This window comes from Stegostoma tigrinum, chromosome 1, assembly GCF_030684315.1.
Source record: "Stegostoma tigrinum isolate sSteTig4 chromosome 1, sSteTig4.hap1, whole genome shotgun sequence".
NCBI classification, from domain to species: Eukaryota; Metazoa; Chordata; class Chondrichthyes; order Orectolobiformes; family Stegostomatidae; genus Stegostoma; species Stegostoma tigrinum.
Window position 1 is genome coordinate 52,531,965 of NC_081354.1, and position 21,700 is coordinate 52,553,664.

General features: G+C 37.3%; 1 protein-coding gene across 12 annotated transcripts in view; it reads left to right on the forward strand.

Annotated features, from left to right (window-relative positions):
• Positions 1 to 21,700, forward strand: part of arfip1 (ADP-ribosylation factor interacting protein 1 (arfaptin 1)) — a 180,854-nt gene that overhangs the window by 125,825 nt on the left and 33,329 nt on the right. For 9 of the 12 annotated variants that reach the window (XM_048534859.2, XM_048534904.1, XM_048534851.2 and 6 more), the window contains 2 exons: positions 13,684 to 13,779; positions 17,480 to 17,595. In XM_048534859.2, coding sequence (XP_048390816.1) covers positions 13,684 to 13,779; positions 17,480 to 17,595 — 212 coding nt within the window. The remainder of the gene's footprint in view (positions 1 to 13,683; positions 13,780 to 17,479; positions 17,596 to 21,700) is intronic. The other 3 variants (XM_048534879.2, XM_048534888.2, XM_048534898.2) reach the window with 3 other exon arrangements.

The window sequence follows — 21,700 nt, forward strand, 5'->3', positions numbered from 1 at the left end:
TCAATTACCCCATTTCCCAATACTGGAGCAGAAATCTAAAGTTGCACAATCCTCTGAGGGTGGGGAAAAAAAATCTCCTCAGCTCTGTCCTCAGTGTGCCATTCTAATTTTAGAAAAATTCTCCATAGTTGTGGATGACCAACAAGAGGAATCATCCTTTCCACCATCACCTTGTCAAGACCATTCAGTATCTAGAGCATTTCAATCAAGTCAGTCTTCATTCTTTTAAACTCCAGTTAAAATTAGCCCAGTCTGCCCCAATTATCCTCATAAGCCAATCTGCTCACTTTTTGTATCAATCTAAAAAACCTCCTGTGAATCCCCTCTAGAAATCTGAAATACAAGAGAAAATGCTAGAGAAACTCGGCAAGTCCGATAGCATCTGTGGAGGGGAATGTATCAAATTCGATATGACATTTGTTCAGAACTCTTATGTTCAATTTCCCTTTTAATGAGGGATAGCATCCCATCAGCCTTCTTGATTGTGTACTGTATCTGCTTGCTAACATTTTGTGACTCGTGCACCAGAACATCAAGTCTCCCTGCATCTTTGAATTCTGCTGTTGTTTTCCATTTAGGTAATACTCTGCTTTTTACATTCTCCTTGTCAAAGTGAACAGCTCCACATTTTTTCCTAATTTTACTTCATCTGCCAGATTTTTGCCCATTCACTCAACTCTTCTATATTTGTCTGCAACATTTTCATCTGCATCACAACATACTTTCATACCTATTGTCATCTGTGAATTTACCTGCCGTGCTTATGTTCATCTTAATTAGGTAATTGAAGTAAAATGTAAAATGTTGAGGTCCCAGCACAGATCCCACTGCTCGTCATATTCTACCAACAGACAAAGACACTTCTTTCATACTGTCTGTTTTCTGACAATCTTGTGTCTTTGATAGTTGGTTACCCTACTTTTATTTTCTGCAATAACCTTTGATGAGAAACCTTATGAAATGCCTTCTGGAAATCCAAGTATAGTATGCCCACAGGCTGTCCTTATCAACACCACAATATCCAAAGCGAATAAGTTAAAGAAACCTGCTTTCCATTTGATCAAAACATACTGAGTCTTCTGATTTACCTTGAATTTTTCAAAGCACACAGCTATAACCTCCTTTTGATCGATTCGTACACCGTCCCCACAACAAACCTCAAGTTGACGACTATAATTTCCTGTTTTCCGTCTCCCTTCTTGAATAGAGGGAATACTTACTACTTTTCACCCCAATGGAGCATTTCCTGAATAAGGCAGAATTAACACTAACACATCTACTCATTAGCAACCTCTTTAAGACCATAAAATGAAAAATAAATGAACCCCAAGCTTGTCAGCTCGCAGCCCCAACATGTTTTTTTGGTGTGCCTTTCTTTGCGATTGTAATTTTTACTAAACTCCTCTCCTTCCACTTTTAGATTTATAACTATTGCTGGAATGTCTTTTGTATCCTCGATAGTGAAGACAGAAACCAAATATCATTCATTGCATCTGCCAATTCCTTATCAATCTACTGTTGACTCCCCGTTCTCGCCCTCGAGAGAACCAGCATCTACTTATATTTTTCCTTTTTAAATAACTGTAGAAATTCTTACTATCTATTTTACATTCCTAGCTGGCTTCCTCTTTATGTTCTGGCTGCTTCCTCCTGATTAGCTGCTGCTTCATTTTTTATTATTCTTTATATGCTGATTAATCTAGGTACTCGCTCATCTTTGCGCAGTTGTGTTTTTCTTTAAATACTAATTTATTTAGTTACCCATGAGAGGTGGGTCCTCCGTTAGAATTTTTCTTTATATTGGGAATATACATATTCTCTGTGTTCTGAAATATTGTTTAAATGTCTGCCTCTGTTTTTCTATTGATTTCTTGCTTAGCTTAAAAAGCCAGTTCACTTCAGCTTACTCGGCTTTCCTATGCACATAATTGCCCTTACTGGAGCTTAAAATGTTAGTCTTACATCCAACCTTTTCCCTTTAAAACTTGAAGAATAACTCAATCATATGGCTGCTGCTATCTTGGGGAGACTTAACTCTGAGGTCATTAATTAATCCTGTCAGATTGCACAATACCAAATCAAATGTAACCTGTTCTCTGGGACAGTTTCAAAACATGCTGATCTCAGAAACTATCTCAAGCATTCTATGAACTCTTCATCCAGTCGACTACTGACAATCGTTTTTATTCTATTTATTGGAAAATATATGTACCCATGATTATTTTATCATAAGTGCCCAATGTTTCTTTGTCTAGCATTCTGTTTATTGTTGAGGGCCCACTCTTGCTAACTACTACTTTCCTCTACAATTCTTCAACTCCTTCCAAACAGATCCTACATTCTGCTCTTCTAAACCAAGATCAACCGTAACCATTAGGCGAGTGCCATCTTGCTTAACATTACTACCACATATCCTTTACCCAGATTCCTATTTCATTTATGTCATATGCTTTTCATCTTGAAGCTATGTTTCTGTTGTAACTACCAGATCATAATTTACTTTGTATTCTGTTGTTTTTCTAACATCTGGTCTTGATTGCTGATGTATTTCTTGGTTTTTATCACTGACCCTCTTTGCCCCTACTATTTGCTATAAAATCCTCTCTGCTTCCCTAGTTATGAGATTAGCAAGAACATTGATTCCACCACTGATCAGCTATGGACTGTCCCAACAGTGCAGCCCCCACTTTTCCCAGTACTGGTGCCAGTGACCCATGGACTGAAATTCACTTCTCCCTCATCAGCATTTCAGCCACATAATTATCTCTCTAATTTTATGTACCCTACACCAACTTGGACACAACTCAAGGACTAATCCAAAGAAACCTTTGAGATTCTATATTTCAGTTTGGTGCCTAGCTTTGCATACTCCCTCGGCAAAACTTCTTTCCTACTTCTCCCTATGTTACTGGTACCTGTATGGAGCACAACTATTGTATCCTCCTCCCACTGCAAGTTCCTTTGCAGCACTGAGCAGTAGTCTCAAACACAACCAAAGAGCCTTAGAATCTTGCTGCAGAAAATGCTGTCAATCCGCCACACTATGCTATCACCTACTACATTCCTTGTTGCTCCCATCACTTGAGTGGCTTCCGCTGTCATGGTGCTGTGGTCAGTTTGCTCATCCACCTTGCAGTTCTCATCGTCATCCATTAATTTTATTTACTTAATTACATTATTCACTTGCTTATATTGCCGTTTATATGTTTTATTGGTATACTGTGTGGTGGTAAAGTTATATTAATACTTAAGTTTGGAAGAGACCTTAACAACTGACCAGGGACTCACCAGCTTATTTCTGTGTTGTAAAAAAAAACCAGAAATTCTTATCAGCTCCAATGCATCTAGCTTCCTCTCTGACTGCCTGCCTCATCGCTTAGGGTCATCACCTCACCTGCTCCTCTCTTATGTACTCTGGTTCTTGTCTCCAACGCATGATGTAAAAACAGTCTAAGGATGCAGAGCTTAAAGTGGCTTAGGTAGTTATGAATGAGTCTTTCATGTGGATGTCACTGTGACTACCCTTTGCCTCACAAATGACAACACCTTCCAGTTGCGAACCATTTCACCTCCCCCTCCCACTCCCTGGTTGCAGTGTCCATCCTCGGCCACCTTCAGTGTCAGAATGACGCCACCCACAAACTGGAGGAGCAGCATCTCATATTCCACCTCGGGAGCCTACAGCCCGATGGCCTAAACATAGAATTCACCAGTTTTGAAATCTCCCCACCCCCGCCCTCATCCCATGACCAACCCTCCCTCTTATCCCTGCCTCCTTGCCCTGACACAACCGCCCATCTTCCCTCCCACCTATCTGCTACTCACTGACCAATCCCCACTCCTGCCTACATGCACTCACCCATCAGCATCCCATCTACCTTACCCAGCCCCACCCCTCCTCTCTATCTATTTCAGAGCTCCCTTCCCCCTCCCCCATTTCTGAAGATGGGTTCCAACCTGAAACCTCAAGTTGCCTGCTCCCCTGATGCCACCTGGCCTGCTGTGCTCCTCCAGCTCCACACAGTGTTATCTCTGACTCCAGCATCTGCAGTTCTTACTAATCTTTAAAAGCAATGAATCGTTTTTATTTACCCCTCCCCTATTTTGATTTCTACTTTCACCATTTTTCTCTGGAAGACAGAAGTAGTTGGGTACTTGATCCAGGATCTACAGCAAAGCTACTTTTGACTTGGACACTCACAAGAGCATAAACAGTATGTTCCCCTTCACTTTCCCCACCCTTCCCCATCTTTTCCATTTTTCCATGATACAAATTGTGATCAGAAATATAAAGATAAGGCTACATTTATTCAATATTTGATTTTGTTCATCGCTCAATATTTTAGGTGACTGATTTATGTTCATAGAATAAACTTAAATGATAATGCCACTTTGAAACAATGAAAGGAGGCTTTTTTAAATGGCTGACTGCTACTCTTTCATAGCACACAGTAGTCTTCAAAATTTTGTGTTGCATGGTGCTAAGGTCAGTCTGCAATTGACTTTATTGTACTGGATGTCTTGATGTGACAGACATCAAAATTGTAAAATTGTTCATCTTTCTGTTAATATACAAGAACAAATATTACATTGCAATGGTAAATATTGTGCATCCTAGCAACATTATTTGGTTGGCATTGAGATTGTAGCAGATTGTAGCTAAATAGAGATTAGACTAGGTAAACAGAAAAAAAATGTAATCAAAGCACAGGATGTCAGTTTCTTTTGGGATGAAAATCATTTTGTACAATATCAAATAGCCATCACATTTTTTTCAGTCTTCCTCAGTGAATTGATAAGCTTTTGTCTTTTCAGGGAGACTAAAAAATTTAAATTTGAAAAGCATAAGAGTTTTAATAATTGGGTGTTCTGAAACCTTTTATTTTCCACTCTTTCATAACCAGCTGCACATCTTAAGCAGATGCCAATAATTTCTTTAAGTCTGGCTTTCTTAATGAAAGGTTCTTCAACAGAAGGGTGGGTTCACTGAACGCGTTGGAAACCTCTGTTGTGGTACAGAAGGTATTCATTCTTGAGCATCTACTGTTTCTTTTTTTCAATGTATTTTTCCAATCATTGGTTATAATGTGAACTTTATGTATTCTTATGGCAAAAAGGACTTGTAGAAAACTGTACTTTTAAAATTTTAATGTATAAACTAATTTAATGGACATCTGTGACCGTGTGGCTAACCAACATAACATAAATGGAAATAATATTTAAATCAAGCAACTTAACAATAGCATCAATATTTTTAGCAGAAATTACTGTACCTATAAATGAATTTTAATACTTAAATGATAAATAATAAATGGATTTACTGCCTGAGTATCCACTGTTAACATGTATTCACAAACATTCCTCATTGAACGTATTGGAATTGAAACTTAAGGTTGAATGGCATCTTTCAGCTCTATTGCTGTATTCTAAGTCATATTTTGCAGATATTTCAGTAAGACAGCTTTGCATACTTGGGTCATTATTGAATTTGCATAACTTAATACATATTAATGTGGAAGTCTTTGAGTGAGGTGTGAGTTGGAGATCTAGTTCCATCATGCTCTAGGATTTCTCTTAATGCTGCATTATGTTTGGGTTGGGTTTTAATTGGCACTGAAATTAACTATTTTATGCACTGGGAGTTGTTGTCTTTTATTGCAAATAATTTCGTTTTCACTATGTGCTTTAAAAAGAAAAAAAAGTGCTGGATAGAAAGCCCCATATGTCAAAGTGCACAGCATAGTGTGAGTGGACTTCAGGATTAATAGTAAAATATAAGGTGCGCATTAATAATTCATTTCAGATGCTGTGTTTCAAGTTGAGAATTTCTCACAGGATAAGTTGGTTTAGGCAATACCACGGGAGAGTTCTGGAGTGAAGTACTTGTGCATCACTTGGCAGCTGAATGAGAAAGATCATTGAAGGTCTGGGGTCAGAATGTCCCTACTTTGTTGTACTATTCTCATAGAGCTATTTGCATGTGTTAATAGCTGTTGACAATGGGAATCCTTAAGACTTTAGATTTACATTTCCTACTGGATAGAGTTTAATTGCAGACTTTCTGCTCACATTTGTTACATTTCACTGCAATTATCTGGCAAAAGTTAAACTTAAGCAGAATGATTTATTGAAACTGCATTAGGTACCACACTAAATATGAAACTACTGAATTTATTCTTCTTACATTGAAATCTGTAAGACGGAATACACTTTCCAATGAAAATAGATTAGATTTTAAATAGACTCAAGAGACCATGCTGTGAAAGTTGATCTTTAAACATGCAGAGTTGTTGAAAGATCAACACAGTGACTGTGGGAATCATAGTTTAAAAGTTCAGTTTGAGAGAACTGATGGAAAGTTTTCTTGCTAGTTTATATAGTCTCTTTGCTAGGGCACTCCTGATTGATACATGGTAAACATCAGGGCTGTCGTAGGTAAATTCCAAGGCTGCTCAATTAAATGACTTGATTGATTTACCTGACCTTTGCATGTGCTCAAAGTACACCAGCATCTGAAATGTTAATATATCTGTCTTTCACTTGGTGGGTTTCAAATTTTAAAATAATATACTTGATTTGTGGCATTTTCTAGGGATGACTTACAAGTCTGAAACACTGCATAAAAACATGGAAATGTCTTATCGTGGCTTGATTTGAGATTTTTTTTAAAAAAGGGCTACAGTTAGCATTTCAATTCTGATTTTCGCCTCCAAATATATTTTGTAAGTAGTAGCAGAGCTGAGTCACACCATTTCAAGAACGGCCCAGCAAACTATATCTTTTTTAACATTGTTCAGGTTCTTTATAGATGAAACCAAGTTGTATTTGCTGACTGTACTTTAATACTTCCCATCTAAATATTTATCCAGAAGTTCTATTTCATATTTATAGCATCTTTGCATTTAGCCACCTCAGCAAGTTCAACTATCTTGTACTAGTTTCATGAAGTATTTGGTAAAGCTCTGGAAGATATTGCCAACTTGTACGTAACTTAGAGATTTCTCACACCACTGCCCACAACCAAGCACAACATGAGAAACCTGTATGTTTATTTAATTGAAATGCCATCACAAATGGAAGAATGCATCACATTCTGGCAATCTCTCTTAACATTCCTCACTATTTTAAATGTGATTTTATATTCTTACTGTGTCTTCAAACCAGTAGCAATTCCGTAGGTATGTCATAATGTGCCAAGTCTTTTTGAAGTAAATTTCAGTCAACTTTGAGTAAACTCTACAGTTGAGTTTTATATATGAATAATTTGTCAGGATCTACAGAAGTCTGAATTGCTTACAGCCAAATCCTTCAGTTAACACTGCAAGGCATCATTGTAAGCCCATGTAATCTGTCTAGCAAATTTAAGTATGAATGTTTAGGTGAAGCAGCATGATTAGAGGACCTGTAATCTTAAAGCTTTGCAGCTATGGAAAAAGGAATTGTATGGTCCCTTGACATTTTTCCATCATGCAGTTCAAACATGCCTGTTCTGTATCCAAGTGCTTGTCACTAATGTAAATTGACATTAAACTGAATTCATTTATACTACTGTTCTGCATATTTTTGTTGCTTTTTACTTTTCACTTGGTTTGTACAATCAAACAAGTGAGGCAAGCTTTGGGTAAAACCACTTTTCACACTTCTGTATTTGGAGAACAAATAAGCCGAGTGTTGTTCGTACCTTTCAATCTCCCAAGTTACTTCATAGACAGCTAAGTACATGACCATCGGACTTATAGGCGTTTGTAGCATTACTAACGTAAGCAGCAGTTAAACTGTTTTTGTGGTGTAAATTTCAGGATAAGTTGTTGCCCAGATATTGTTCAAAAGTGGTATGGAAACTCGAGTCCACCTGAATAAAAGGTTAGGGGAACCTCAGTTTTTACTTATCTGAAAGATATTTGTGTCACTGCAGCATTCTCTCACTCTTCAAGCACATGGAATTCTTTGATTTATGTATTGAAGAATGTGAAGATGAATATACAACTTTCTAATTCTAAACCATGTTAGTGTGGTACTACTGAATCAAGCTACCATTTGAAAATGAATTTTGAAGTGTAGATTCTTGTCAGGTGGTTTTCCACAAAGTATTGAGAAGCTTATGCAGTTCTACCCTCTGTGGATGGGTTTTTGTGCCCTGATCTTGATTAGGTTCCTATCATCTCCAAGTACCTGTTTTGAGCTGACTGAAAGAGGACATCACTGAACATGGTGTGACTAGCAGCCTGGGGAAAGGAGAAATTTCTGTGCTCTTGTTACTGAGGTCCTGTACTTCCTCTGTGTATTTCTGTGGACATAGTGGATACCTGGCATCTCTCAACTGAGCATGCAAAACATTGGATTGCAGTCAGGAGGGAGTGCCCCTGAAGTCCTCAACATTATCTTCTGACCCGATCAAGTCTTATGATATCAGGTTAAACATGGACAAGGAAACAGTCTGCTGATTACCCCTCCCAGCTTGGCTTAGATGATGAATCAGTACACCTCCAGCAACTGAACAAACCTTGATTTGCACTGAACAAGGGCAACAGAAATGTAAATGTGCCGCAGTTTGCAAGATCCCCTCCCAGTAACACACCAAACTGTCTTGGAATTATAACACTGTTCTTTCAGTATTACTGGGTGGAAAATCCTCCGGCTCCCAACCTAACACAATTGTAGATTTACTTAGTACCACACAGATTTCAGAAGTTTAACGTATGATTGCTAAATTTTCTGATGACAAAAATGTGGAGTAAGTTGTGAAGAGGACATAGGAGTCTGTAAAATAACATAGATAGTTAGAATGGGTGGGCAAAAAATTCAAAAATGAAGTATAGTGTGGGAGCATTTGAGCTTTTCCACTTAGATGAAGAATAGAAAATCAGTATATTTAAATGGAGAAGGATCACAGAACTTTTTAGAACAGAGGGATTTGGGTGATTGGTACATGATTCTCAAAATGTTAGCATGTAAGTACATCAGGTTATTAGGAAGGCAGATTGAAAGTAGCCAATTATTGCAAGGATAATGTATATTAAAATGGAGAAATTTTGCTACACTTGTACGGGGTTTTGATGAGACTAGATCTAGGGTGCTGTGAAGTTTTGACTTTGTAATTTATTGAGGGACATAAATGCAATGGAGGCAGTTCTAAGAAGGTTCATTCAATTGACTCCTGGGACATGGAGGTAATCTTATGAAGAAAGGTTAAGCAAGCTGGACCTGTATCTTTTGGAGTTGAGAAGACTGACAGATTATTTTACTAAAACCTTATGTATTTTACTAAAACCGTATATCAAAATAATATCCTGAACTCTAATGAAGAGTCATCTAGATGAAAAATATTACCTTGCTCTCTCTTCATGCTGCCTGACCTGCTGTGATTTCCACACGTTTCCAGTAAAGATCCTGGGAGGGCTTGACATGATAGTTGGTGAAATGATGTTTCCTTGTGAGCGAGATTAGAATGAGGAGAAACGGTTTAAAAATACAAACTCTCCCATTCAATACAGAGTAGATTACAGTTTTTTTCTCTGACGTTTTATTAATTCATGGAATTCTCCTCCCTCAGAACCGAGGCGTGTCTTTAAATATTTATAAGGCTGAGTTACATACTTTATTCTTCAACCCCCTTGTTAATCAAAGCATAAGCAGGAAAATTTGAACTAATTTCAGACTAGCCGTGATCATATCAATTGACAGAGCAAACTGATGGGGTGAACATGCTATTCCTGCTCCTAGTTCATAAGCATACATTTATGTGACCTGAACTCAAAATTGAAACTGACCGCCTAGGACAGCACTGAAGGAATACTACTAGAAGTGCTAACTTCTGGATGAAGCATTACGCCAAGCTCCAGTCTGCTTTTTAAGATGGTTTTGAAAGATACCATAGTATTATTTTGAAGATGTGTTATCCCTCAGCCAATATTTGTCCCTCAATCAAAAATGGAAAAATAAATCATTTCTTAAAATGGCTTTACACTTAGTGCGGAAACTGGCTGCCATGTTTGCAACATTGCAAAAATACTTAATTGGCTGTAAAGCACGTTGCATTGATCCAGAGTCATAGGTGATGCTATAAAAAACCTAGTTCTTATTTAATGGAGTTCTGTGCCAAGGATCCAAGTTTCTTTGTTTATTTCTTTCTAGTTTTGATGCTTTGTTTAATTTCTTAAAGTTGATAAAGGTGATTTCCGTAATACTATGTGTTTTAAGGCGTTGCTTATCCTACTAATATGAAATTTGATATGTTGGACTTAAATCCCAGAATTTCTACCAAAATAGTAACTGTTGGCACAAAAATTGTAGCTATCATAGTTCTCAGAAACCATTTCATAGGTGTAGTCACTAATTACAGCTTTGAAAAAATTACTGAAGGTACATTGTACAGGTCTTTGTGGTTTCTGGCTTACCCTTCATCTAATACGTATGCATGCACCTAAATCTGTATGGAAAATTAATTATTTGTCAGCACAGAACATTGCATTTCTTAGGTAGATATCTTTAAATTGTATTTGACCTTCAAGTGATAATTGTGTTCTGTCTATATGTGAATGCCTTACACCTGTATTGTGACATTGCATAAGGAATTGATGATTTTAAGTACCAGATGGAGTGCAGAAGTAATCCTTTGCTTCTCCCATTCCTCTTCTAATCACAACAAAGTTTGAATTTAAAAAGTGAGGTTATATGGTCAATTCTATTTAGACGTTAAACTCATACAGATTGGTGTCAGAAACAAGTCAGGCAAGCCCCTTAAGCAACAGTTAAGTTGCTAATTTATTGCAAGCAAAACCTATTCAGCTAAAATTTGTATCCCAGGTTGCTTTGGGAGGCGGGGTAGGAAATTGCAGACATTTTGTCTCAAACCTTTAATTCCTGTCTGGCCACAGGGCAAGAGGGCTGGAGCGCGGCTAATGTGGTTTCACATTTAAAGAAGAGGGTGGACAGGATAAACTGGAGAATTATATTTCCACTGACTCTCACATCATTGAGAGGGAAACTGTTGGAAAAAGTTCTGAAGGAAAGAATCAATCTCTACTTGGAGTTCTAAGGTTTGATCAGGGATAGTCAGCATAGCTTTTTCTATGAGGTTATGCCTGAAAAAATTAATTGAAGTTTTCAAGTTGATGACCAAGTGAATATTTGAAGAAGTTTAAATGAATTTCAGAGCCTTTGATAAGGTCTCACTTGGTAGACTGATGAAGAAGGTAAAAACACTTGCGATTCAGGTTAACTTGACAAAATGCATCCAAAACTAGCTTTGTGGAAAAGAGACAGCTAGATGGTGATAGAAGACTGTTTTGTGTAACTAAAGGCTGTTGTCCAGTGGTGTACCACAGAAAGCAGTGCTGGGTCCATTATTGTTAGTGATCTATAATAAGTACTTTGTAGATGACACATAGATTGGTTGGGAGGTTAATAGTGAGGAAAAGGGCTTGAGTTACAGGAAAATGTGGACAGGTTGGGCAAAAAGACAGATCTGTGACAGGAGGAATTTAACCCTGAAAAGTGTTAGGTGATGCACTTTGGAAGAACTAATTAGATAAGGAAATACTTAATGAATGGCAGGACATTCGGAAGCTCAGAGGAACAGAAGGATCTTGGGATGGTTGTCCACAAAGTACTTTGTAGATGACACATAGATTGGTTGGGAGGTTAATAGTGAGGAAAAGGGCTTGAGTTACAGGAAAATGTGGACAGGTTGGGCAAAAAGACAGATCTGTGACAGGAGGAATTTAACCCTGAAAAGTGTTAGGTGATGCACTTTGGAAGAACTAATTAGATAAGGAAATACTTAATGAATGGCAGGACATTCGGAAGCTCAGAGGAACAGAAGGATCTTGGGATGGTTGTCCACAACCCCTGAAGGCAACAGTTTAATAGGTGGTTAAGAAGGCAGACAGGACACTTATCTTTATCATGGCATACATAATAAGAGCAAGGAGGTCATGTTCAAACTGTACAAAACTTTGGTTTGGCCACAATTGGGTTACTGTGTGTTGTTCTGGTTACCACACTTTAGAAAGGATGCGATTAGGCTGGGGTGGGGTGGGTGCAGAGGAGATTCATCGGGGTGTTGCTGAGTTGGGGTATTTTAAGTAGGAAGAGAAGCTGGATTGGTTCAGGTTGTTTTCTTTAAAGCAAAGAAGGCTAAGGGAGGATGTGATTGAGGTGTTTAAACTTACGAGTGACTTGGACAGAGTAGATAGAAAGCAGATGTTCCCCTTAGTTAAAGGGTCAATAACAAGGGAACATAATTTTAAGGTGAAGGCAAGTGGTTGAAAAGGGATTGAAGGAAATTTCTTCTCATCCAGAGGGTGGTGGAAATTTGGAATGCATGCCGTGGGAGGGTGGTACAGGCAGAACACATCTTCTAAAAAGTTCACGGATGAGCATTCAACATTGCGGGCTAAGTGCTGGAAAGTGGGATTAATGTGGATAGGTCAATGAACACTGGGACCAAAGTGCTTCTGTCATGTTTAACTGACTCAACAGGCAAGAATGAAAAGATTATTGACAAAAAAATTTAAACTGTCCTTTGAGTCTGCTCCAGCATTCAGTGTGATCATGGCTGATCTGTGGCCTAACTCCATATGCCTGGTTTGGGCCCATATCCGTTGATACCTTTGCTTAATAAAATTTTGACTATCTTAAATTTAAGTGTAACATCTGTGAATTCCTTCATGCAACTAGCATGCTCAGAACCTCCAAGTCTGGGCGGAGGACAAAAAACCCAAATGCTGCACTGTGTTATGTTAAAGATATTTTGGCCAAGTAAGAGTTAAATTCATAAAAATAAATATTCACAATGCCCCAAATTCTAGTCTGTAGTCAGTCACTTCCACACAAGTTGGTAACATTGAGATTTCTTCCTAGATCAGTATGGCTCGCTGATATTTTTATCTGGAGACAGTGGTGATAGATCACAGACTCTCCTTCAGTAACTGTCCAGTTACAGCCAATGGAGCCTTCTCCATTTAGGAACCCTCCACTTGTGGTAATGTGATATTCCAGTTGTTTTTGCTTCCCAACTTTGAGAAGAGAAAAGCAGAGTGAAAGGACAAAAGCTATTGCTGCCGATAAATTATTGCCTTGACTCTCTGGGTCCAAATACAGTGTATTTTTCTCAAGCTCAAACTGAATTATGTGACCTCTTTGAAAAATTTCTAGACTTGGCATCTCCATCAAAGCACTTTTCCTTGTAACTTTATTGCTGATGCAGCCAGTGTCTTCTGTTTTTCAAAATGTTCTTTCCATAAAAGTTTGAGAGATATTTTATTAATATATTTGTCCAGGCAATGATATTATAATGTAACGTATTGGATAATACGTTTTCATTGTAATCTCTATATAGTCTATAAATGTTTCAGACTAGCAAAAAATACTTGACGGTGTTATGATAATCAGATTTACTGTTCTGACATTGCTATCAAATAGATTATTAGGTATAAATGTAAGATTAGTTGCTGTTTGCTATTGAATTTCTTATTGCATGTATGTTATAGATGCATGTTTATTCTTCCCACTTTTAACCAAGATGGTAGTTCAGATTGTTGGATGGTATTTAAAAATGTCGTTGGTGGTGTTGGTTATTGTATTTTTTTGCAGCTTTCCCTGAAAAAAGTCACATTGAGTTTGAAATGTTCCATTCTTTGGTAACTTTGATTTTTCTTACTTAATCTTTCCAATTTTTAGGTTCCTCTTTCTCTCCAAAGAGTCCAGTTATGTTTCCCAGCAATGCAGCTGCTACCAGATTGGCTGAACATGCATCTGATGTTTCTAGTCATGCAGGTATTCACTGTTCTGTCTGGAGAAAGGATTCTTTCCTCAGCCGGCAATACACTAACGCACCATGGCATTCCTTTCTAAATTGTTGGATTGCTCTCTTATGATCTGCATGATGCTTGCAGGTGTCTTTTGAGTCTTGCCATTAATGGACAAATGATTCCACACTACAGTGATTTTGCTTTTTTCTGTTCTTTATTCAGGCTTTCATCTTAACAATCATGGATTCTTCAAATTTGTCAGCAGCTAACATATGAGGTGCTTTTGCTGAACTAATGCTTAGTAGTCATCTAGTTTTCTCATGGGGAGCATTTTAATGTTATTTCATAGGTCACATGAAATGAAAGCTGAAACCGTACATTGAAACTGGCTGCTGGGCCTGAGTAACAACAATGAAGATGTGTACTTTGATCACTGACACATACCTAACAATTACAGTTTCGCTCTGTAGTGATAAATCCTGTCTGACTGTGAAATGCTTTTTAGTGTGTATATAAATGAGCTATGAAATGTCTCACTGATTTTTATCCAGTGAACAACCAAGTAGGAAATTATTAGAATCAGTTTCAAAATTGAGCGGCATCAACTGATTTCAACCACAGGTTACATAATGCTTCAACATCCTTGGATATTGATAGGAAAATCAGTTGGAATTTCTAGTCTTAATCACTGCAAAATCCTGTCGGAATATGGACATGTGATGCCTGTTTTAGGTCAGCTCAATTTGGCTTTAGTGTCACTTGTGTTGGTAGCCAACTCATCCAACAACAGTTGCTGTCTTGACTAATAACTACTGGGACAAAATGCTGGAGGGTAACGAGCTCTCTAAGAAGCAAACTCCAGTCAGGAGTCCATGGCTTTAGAGAAGAATTATTTCATCTGAACATCATTGTTTCAAGTGTAAAATACAAAGTTCACTGTTAATTCCAAATATTAATATCTCATTTGAATTGAAATTTCAACCTGATTTGTTTCTGGATGATTTCAGTTCTCCCCCTGTCTGGGAAATTTCTTCATGATCTGAATGGGTCTTTAATTCCCTTCTGTCTCTCAGAAATTCTTTGTTTTTATTTTTATTTTCAAATTTGGTCATATCTCTTAGGAGATCTTCTCCTTAACTTCCTGCAGTCATTATTGAGTGGTGTCCTTTTGTTTCTGACTTGCTTTGCATTTCCATGGTTTCTTAAGTTTGTTTTGAGGGTGCAATGTTTTATATATATATGAAACTGTTGAGAAGATTTGGGATTTTGGTGCCATTTTATTGGCCTAACAAGTCCTTAGTTTACTCCCATGTCCGCCAATTTATAAAAGCTTTAGTATTATTTAAAAATGTATGTTTTCATTTTCCTTTCCCCTGTCTTTATGAGAAGGGAAATTAGCATTGTCTTGCTCTTTTGTTTTTCACATCTCTCAGTATGGACCTATATGTTTATTTTCCATTTGTCACTGGAAACACGTGGCTGGGAACGCATGGCAGTCGATAGAAGCATTCTACCTAAGGACAAATATAACTCATAGCTTAGCTGATTGATTTCATCCTTCTTCTCCACTTACCAAGATGGAATGGCATATTTTTATGTCGCACCACACCTAATTACAAGTCTGAACAATAGTGAGCAATACCATCTAAGTTGTCCTTCATGCCTTGAATGGAAGGCCCGGTAAGCACAAGACTATTAGTGTTCACAGAATACTCTGCTGAGATCTGTTCTAAGAGGGCCTCCTTTAAAGAAAGGACTGAAATATCTTAGCTTTAAGTGTAGTTCTTAAAATAATGGGAGTGCTGAGGCGTGGACTGTGGATCAAGGTTTTGTTTTCTCTATACCATTGATCTCACGCTGTACTTAGTGACTATAAGAGGTGCTGGATTGGAGATGCAACACTTTCCGGTAGCAATGGAGAGAAAATGGACAGCACTGTTGACATGCTGTGGTTATGCATTCCCTACTGGCTGGTTTAGCATAGCAGGTTGCTTGCCCTTCTTGTTGCACTTAGTGTGTACCGTAGTACAGATCAGGGGATATAGGTTATAATTTTCATCCTGCTTCTCAACTCACTGTTTTCCAGCCATTAAAATGAATGGACAAATAATAGGCTGGGAAGTGCAAAGGTTGGCAACCCAACAAAACCGTCAGAGAGATTATAATGAAACTAGTTTAATTTACATTAGGGAAAGTGTTATCAGACATATTTAAACTTGCATGAACATAACTGACACATGCAATTAACGTAGCTTGTAGCTTGATGCCATCTGCTACAGTATGCGCATTTACAGAATGATAATGTCACTTCTCCATGATCAAGGAAGCAAGTGTACTAAGCCATAGCAAAAATGATTCTTCATTTTATTATTTCTAAAAATATGTAGGGAGCAAAGGTTCTACACAGTGTTCTATTTTAATTCCCACACCATTTGTGTTTTAAGCCCACTCAAAGCTGCTTAAACAAATATTAGTTCTTGCCTTTGTAATGTTCTGTTTCACCTGTTTGGTCAGTAATGTCAAGCTCACATTAAAATCTTGGAATGAGTTATGACGGAGACATATTATCAGGCTGTAGTGCAGATATAGTCAAGTATGCCTTTATGTAATTTGTTGACTTTGTCCATATTTCTGTTGTCATTGCCTTATTTCTATTGTGTACCAGAATAGAATATTAAAAGATAGTTTCACAACATTACTTGTTCTATCCCTGGTTTGTTCCTCTGCTTTCCCGTTCCTTGGTGTTGGTCTGTCTCAGATAATGTCCCCGTCATATGCAATTAAATTTAATAGGCTGAAGTGCTGTAGTGGAATCACAAGCCAAACTTGATGTTATCCTCGAAAGATGTCTACTCATTAACATTTCTAGCGGACTTGCTGAGTTTTCCTTCTTGTTAAGGGCTATATTTTTCATTTTAAAAACTATAGTTTTGAGACTAAATGTCAGTTTGGAACCTCTCGCCGATTCCCTGGCTCTTAATAAGTACTGAGTAACGATTGAACCTGGTGTTATCTTGAGTTATTTGGCTCTGCACTTGGATGAGCCATTGAATAAATTTAAATTAACAATAGTAATTTTCTGTTATTGCAGAATATGACTTTTTATAACATCATCAGAGCATACATTGTTACTGGTTGTAATATGTGGGTAAAGTACCTGGTAAAAAATAAACATGTTATAAATCTGTTTATGAGCCATTTAAATGTGTCCATGGTGATGACTTGGGATTTGCCCTGGAGTAAGTATTCTGAGAATACTCTCAAATAAAGAATGATGATGGCCTAGATAATAAAATGTGAGGCTGGATGAACACAGATGGCCTTCTCATTTATTCAATTGTTTCTACGTCCCATTGTCTATTGTCTATCCCTTCCACAAAAAGAAACACTGTAAGTTTTAAAATGTACCTGTTAATGATTGGGTGCTGGGCTAGCTTCTAGTATTGCAAGCTGTTCATTATAAGTCAAACACCAGTTTGCATACTGAAGTACATATATCCTTACATAAGTTTCTGAACAGGAGATTTAAGCTGACATCTACACATGAGGCTGGATTGGAATAGTTGTTCTATCTGCATGTTTCCTGGGTCTGTATTTTTTCTTTGTCATCTTAATTTCTTCCAATCTTTGATTCTGTTGTTTGCATTTTATTTGTGTGTTCTTCCTTACGCTTTTTCTGGAAAATATAACTTAAATATTAACTCTATATGTTCTTTTATTTAAAGCAGGAAGCCTGAAGAACACTCAGAGTGGCCCTGTTGTCATTACAGATGATATATCTAAGAATATTGCTCTTGAAAAACTTGAACAAGTGAAAAAATGGAGCATAAGCACATACAAGGTACGTGCTGTGGACCTGTTTTCCATTTATTTCAGCTGCAATATTGCATACAGTCATTCAACAAATGGGTAGCAGATAGCACCAGGGTATTGCAAGGACAAAGTGTTGCCTGTGTGATTTACATAACTGGGTCTTAATACTGTACTACGTAGAAATGAGCCTTGTCGCATACACTTCTGAATAATGTCAATTTTTAAGGAATTATGGTAAGAACAGCAATGAGTTCTTTCTTCGATATACTATTCATATAATGTTTACACAAAACTATGGACGGTAACCGTGAGTTGTCTTTTCCGATTCCTTTAACTCCAACTTCAGCTCCCTTCCCACCTCAACTTTTTTGGATTCTTGCCTCTTCTCACAGGCCAGCCACTTTAAGTTAACCAGTGATCTGCTCCAAACTCCTCTTTGTTATTTTTGAGCCAACAAATCTCTGTGAAATGACAACTCTGCTATTAACTAAAATGAAGTTGTGACGTGCTGACACTAATTGTATGATAATCTTTCTTGCTATGCTTTGTAGTAAGTTCAATATATTTCATCCCTAAAGCCCAGCAGTGTTGTTACATGTATCCTGAATTGTGTAACTATATTTATTGTGCTATGAAACTGTGGAATTTAAAACTTTCAGTGATGCACATGGAGATGTGTAATGCAATATTAAACAGAATCCTTTGTTTTATGTGACATTCTTCGTCATTTCTGTTTCCTGACGACCCTACATGAGGCTAAAATATTTGCATTTCTTGTTACTAATAGGACAGTTAAATGAAAAGTGGCAGTTATAAACACTTCCAAAAAGACATTATTCCCAAATACTTGTCCTAACAAATTGCATTACATGAAATATTACTCAGATTTGCTAACCCACAAAAAGCTTGGGAACTATTTTAAAATGTTAAGATGGTGGTGCATATGTGCGACATGATGCGCTGTTAGAGGAAGTGCTAGAGGCACATACGATTACAACATCGATGATTTGGGCTAAAGCTCCCCTTTCCCTGCTTTTTGACTCTATCTTAGGTCATCTACTACCAAAACCTCTTCCTTCATCACTGTTATACTGAACTACTTCAGCGCATTTCTAGCTACTCTCCCACATTCTTTCCTCTTTAAATTCGAGATCATATAAACCTCCACTATCATGTTTTAACTCAAGTAAGTTCCAAAGCCCGACCAACTATATCCTTCACAGGCAGGGAAACTAAAACTGAATGCATACTCTAGGTATGGCGTCACAAAGGCCCTCTATGACTGCACTAAGACATCCCCACTTCTGAACTTAAATCCTTTTGCAGTGAAGGCCAACAAACCATTTGCCTTCCTAATTGTGGCACTTGCCTACTTTCATTCCTTTGCACATCCAATATTTAAATAAAACTCTACATTTCTGTTTTTCATTCCAAAATATATCACTTTATTTCCAACCACATTGTATTGAATTTGTTATATGTTTGTCCACTCATCAACTTGTCTTAACCACCTTGAAGTCTCCTTGTATCCTCCTCACAAAACACAATCCCACCCGATTTTTGCGTTGTCAGCAAACTTTGAAATATTGAGCTTGATTCCCTCATCCAGGTCATATATTTTATATGCACCTACACACATATGTCTATCTGTTGCCCAAGCACCAATCCTTGCAGTATTGCACTAGTGACTGCCTGCCACCTGGGGAGTTTTTTTTTCAATGTTCTCTTTCCTGTCTATCAATTAGCTCTCCATTTATACCAATATTTTGCACTTTAATTTTGTCCACTAATCTCTTAGGTGGAACCTTTATCAAAATCTAAATACACCACTTCCAGTTGCACTCCGTTAACTTTGTTACCAGTTACATCTTGATGATTTTTCAAATCGTTATGATTCAATAGGGTAGTATGTTGGAAATCAAGTCCCAATATATCTAGGTTCATCGCAGAAGTTGAAGACTTCATATGAAGATTCCCCACTTTACCCAATTTTCAGACACAGACTGATAGAAAGCACAGCCCACGTTTCAGTACTTAACAAGAATTACTACTTATTATACAAGTATTTACACTGTAGCTGCACTTAGTGTTACAAATTATTAGCATAGCACATTACTAATTAAAGATCTAATCCCCTTATAAACTCTCCCTTATATACACACACACACACACACACACACACACACACACACACACACACACACACACACACACACTTGAGGGTAGGGGAGAGAAAATGAATAGAAAGCTAGTGGAGATCCGATCACTTCTATCTGTTCAAAGACCCTGGCCGTTCATTTGCGTGAAAACCAAACTCTCATTTTTTGGCAAGCAAAAAGCCCTTGACATTGGCCTACGGACTAGTGACTAGTTATCAATCAACTATTTGTTGCCAACCAAAACTGAAACTGCACACAACATCCTTGGTTTCAGTTTGTCTACAATCTGAACTTCAGTTACTACTTATTCAACCAGCTGTTTACACAATGCCTGCTTTGATTGTCAGGTTATTTGCTTTTCAAAACATGCAGCAATTCTTGCAAAATGCTGGTTTTAACGTAGTTCTTTCTTACTTCAGTCCACAGTTTTTAAAAAGCACAAAAATAAAAAGACACAATCTTTTCACAATCCTGTTTCATTGTCAGGCCTTTTATAAAAGATACAAACATTTTCCTCACTACTGATGTTAGGCCAACTGGCCTACAATTTTTTTTCTCTCACTTCTTTCTCAAAGAGATCACAACCCCCTCCCACCCTATCTGTAGAAAATTCTTCAGTCTCTAGAATTTCCAGAGCTACTTCCTTTAATACTCTGAAATATAGATTATCAAACTTTGATGATTTCCTTTGATTCCACCCTCTCACTAGACTCTTGGTTCTGTAACATTTCTGGGAGGTTATTTGTGCCCATTTTTGTGAAGACGGAACCAAACTGTGTTCAATTTTTCTGCCATGGCTTTCATCTTCATTATAATTTGGCCAGTTTCTGACTAAAAGAGACTTGCATTTGTCTTTACCAGTCTTTTTCTCCCCATATTTATACTAAATTTTATGGCTAATATAATGTTCCTTGTAATTCTGTTCTTGTGCTATTTTACGCCTCTTGATCAAACTAATTGTCCTCTTTTGGTGATTTCCAAAATGCTCCCAGTCTTCAGGCTCACTGCTTTTTCTGGCAATATTAATGTCTCTGCTTTGGATCTCATACAATGCCTAACTTATTTTATAAACCACAATTCAGCCACCTTTCCTGTTTTATTTAAGTGCCAGACAGGAATGAATAATTGTTGATACTTCCCTTGTCTTTCCATTGCCTCCAGGTTTTAAAATCTAATATTGAACCAGGAAAAGCTAGAAATACTCTGATGAAATTAATGAACTAGAAATGTCAACTTTGTTTCTCCTTCTTCAGATTCTGCCAGACTTATTTTTTCCCCCCACTATTTTCAGTTATTATGTCAAGTTTCTAGCATGTGCAATATTTCCCTTTTGGTTTTAAATTTCACCCTTTATATCACACATCGCTGCTTCTAATTTTCTTGATCTGTTTTCAGTATTGTTGATCACCTGAATCTTGGAATTGATACTTCGATTTATCAAAGTAAAGATCATGCGTCTTTTGTAGATGTACTGCTGGATCTAAAAATTGCATTTATTGTTAATGAGTATAAACAAGAGAGCTCCCCATGTCTGTTGAAGCCCATACAATGACACCAGTGTGAGAAGACGGAGAAATCAGTTTGACAAAATAATAGCCTGAGTAACAATTATCTTTGGATAACAACCCTGATAGCAGCATTTTCTGGTTATTGAACGCTAAAAAGCACATAAATGTTCTTCTTCTGTTTTGCATTATACTGAACATTTGAACTGAAATTTTGTATGGATGTAAGTGTAAGGGAGAATGGGAATCTGATCGTAAGTTTTATAAATGGGTGTCACAATTGTACATTGATGAAACTTGAACAAGTAGGATTTAACATTTTGCAAGATATGGTAACTGACTTTGCAAGATCCTTATCATTCCTGCTTCAAAGATTATCTATAATTAATGTCATGATTGAAATTTGTGTTCTCACCTGTCTACTGCCTTAACTAATGCTTTAATCAGCGGCAACTGAACAGAATGTTTA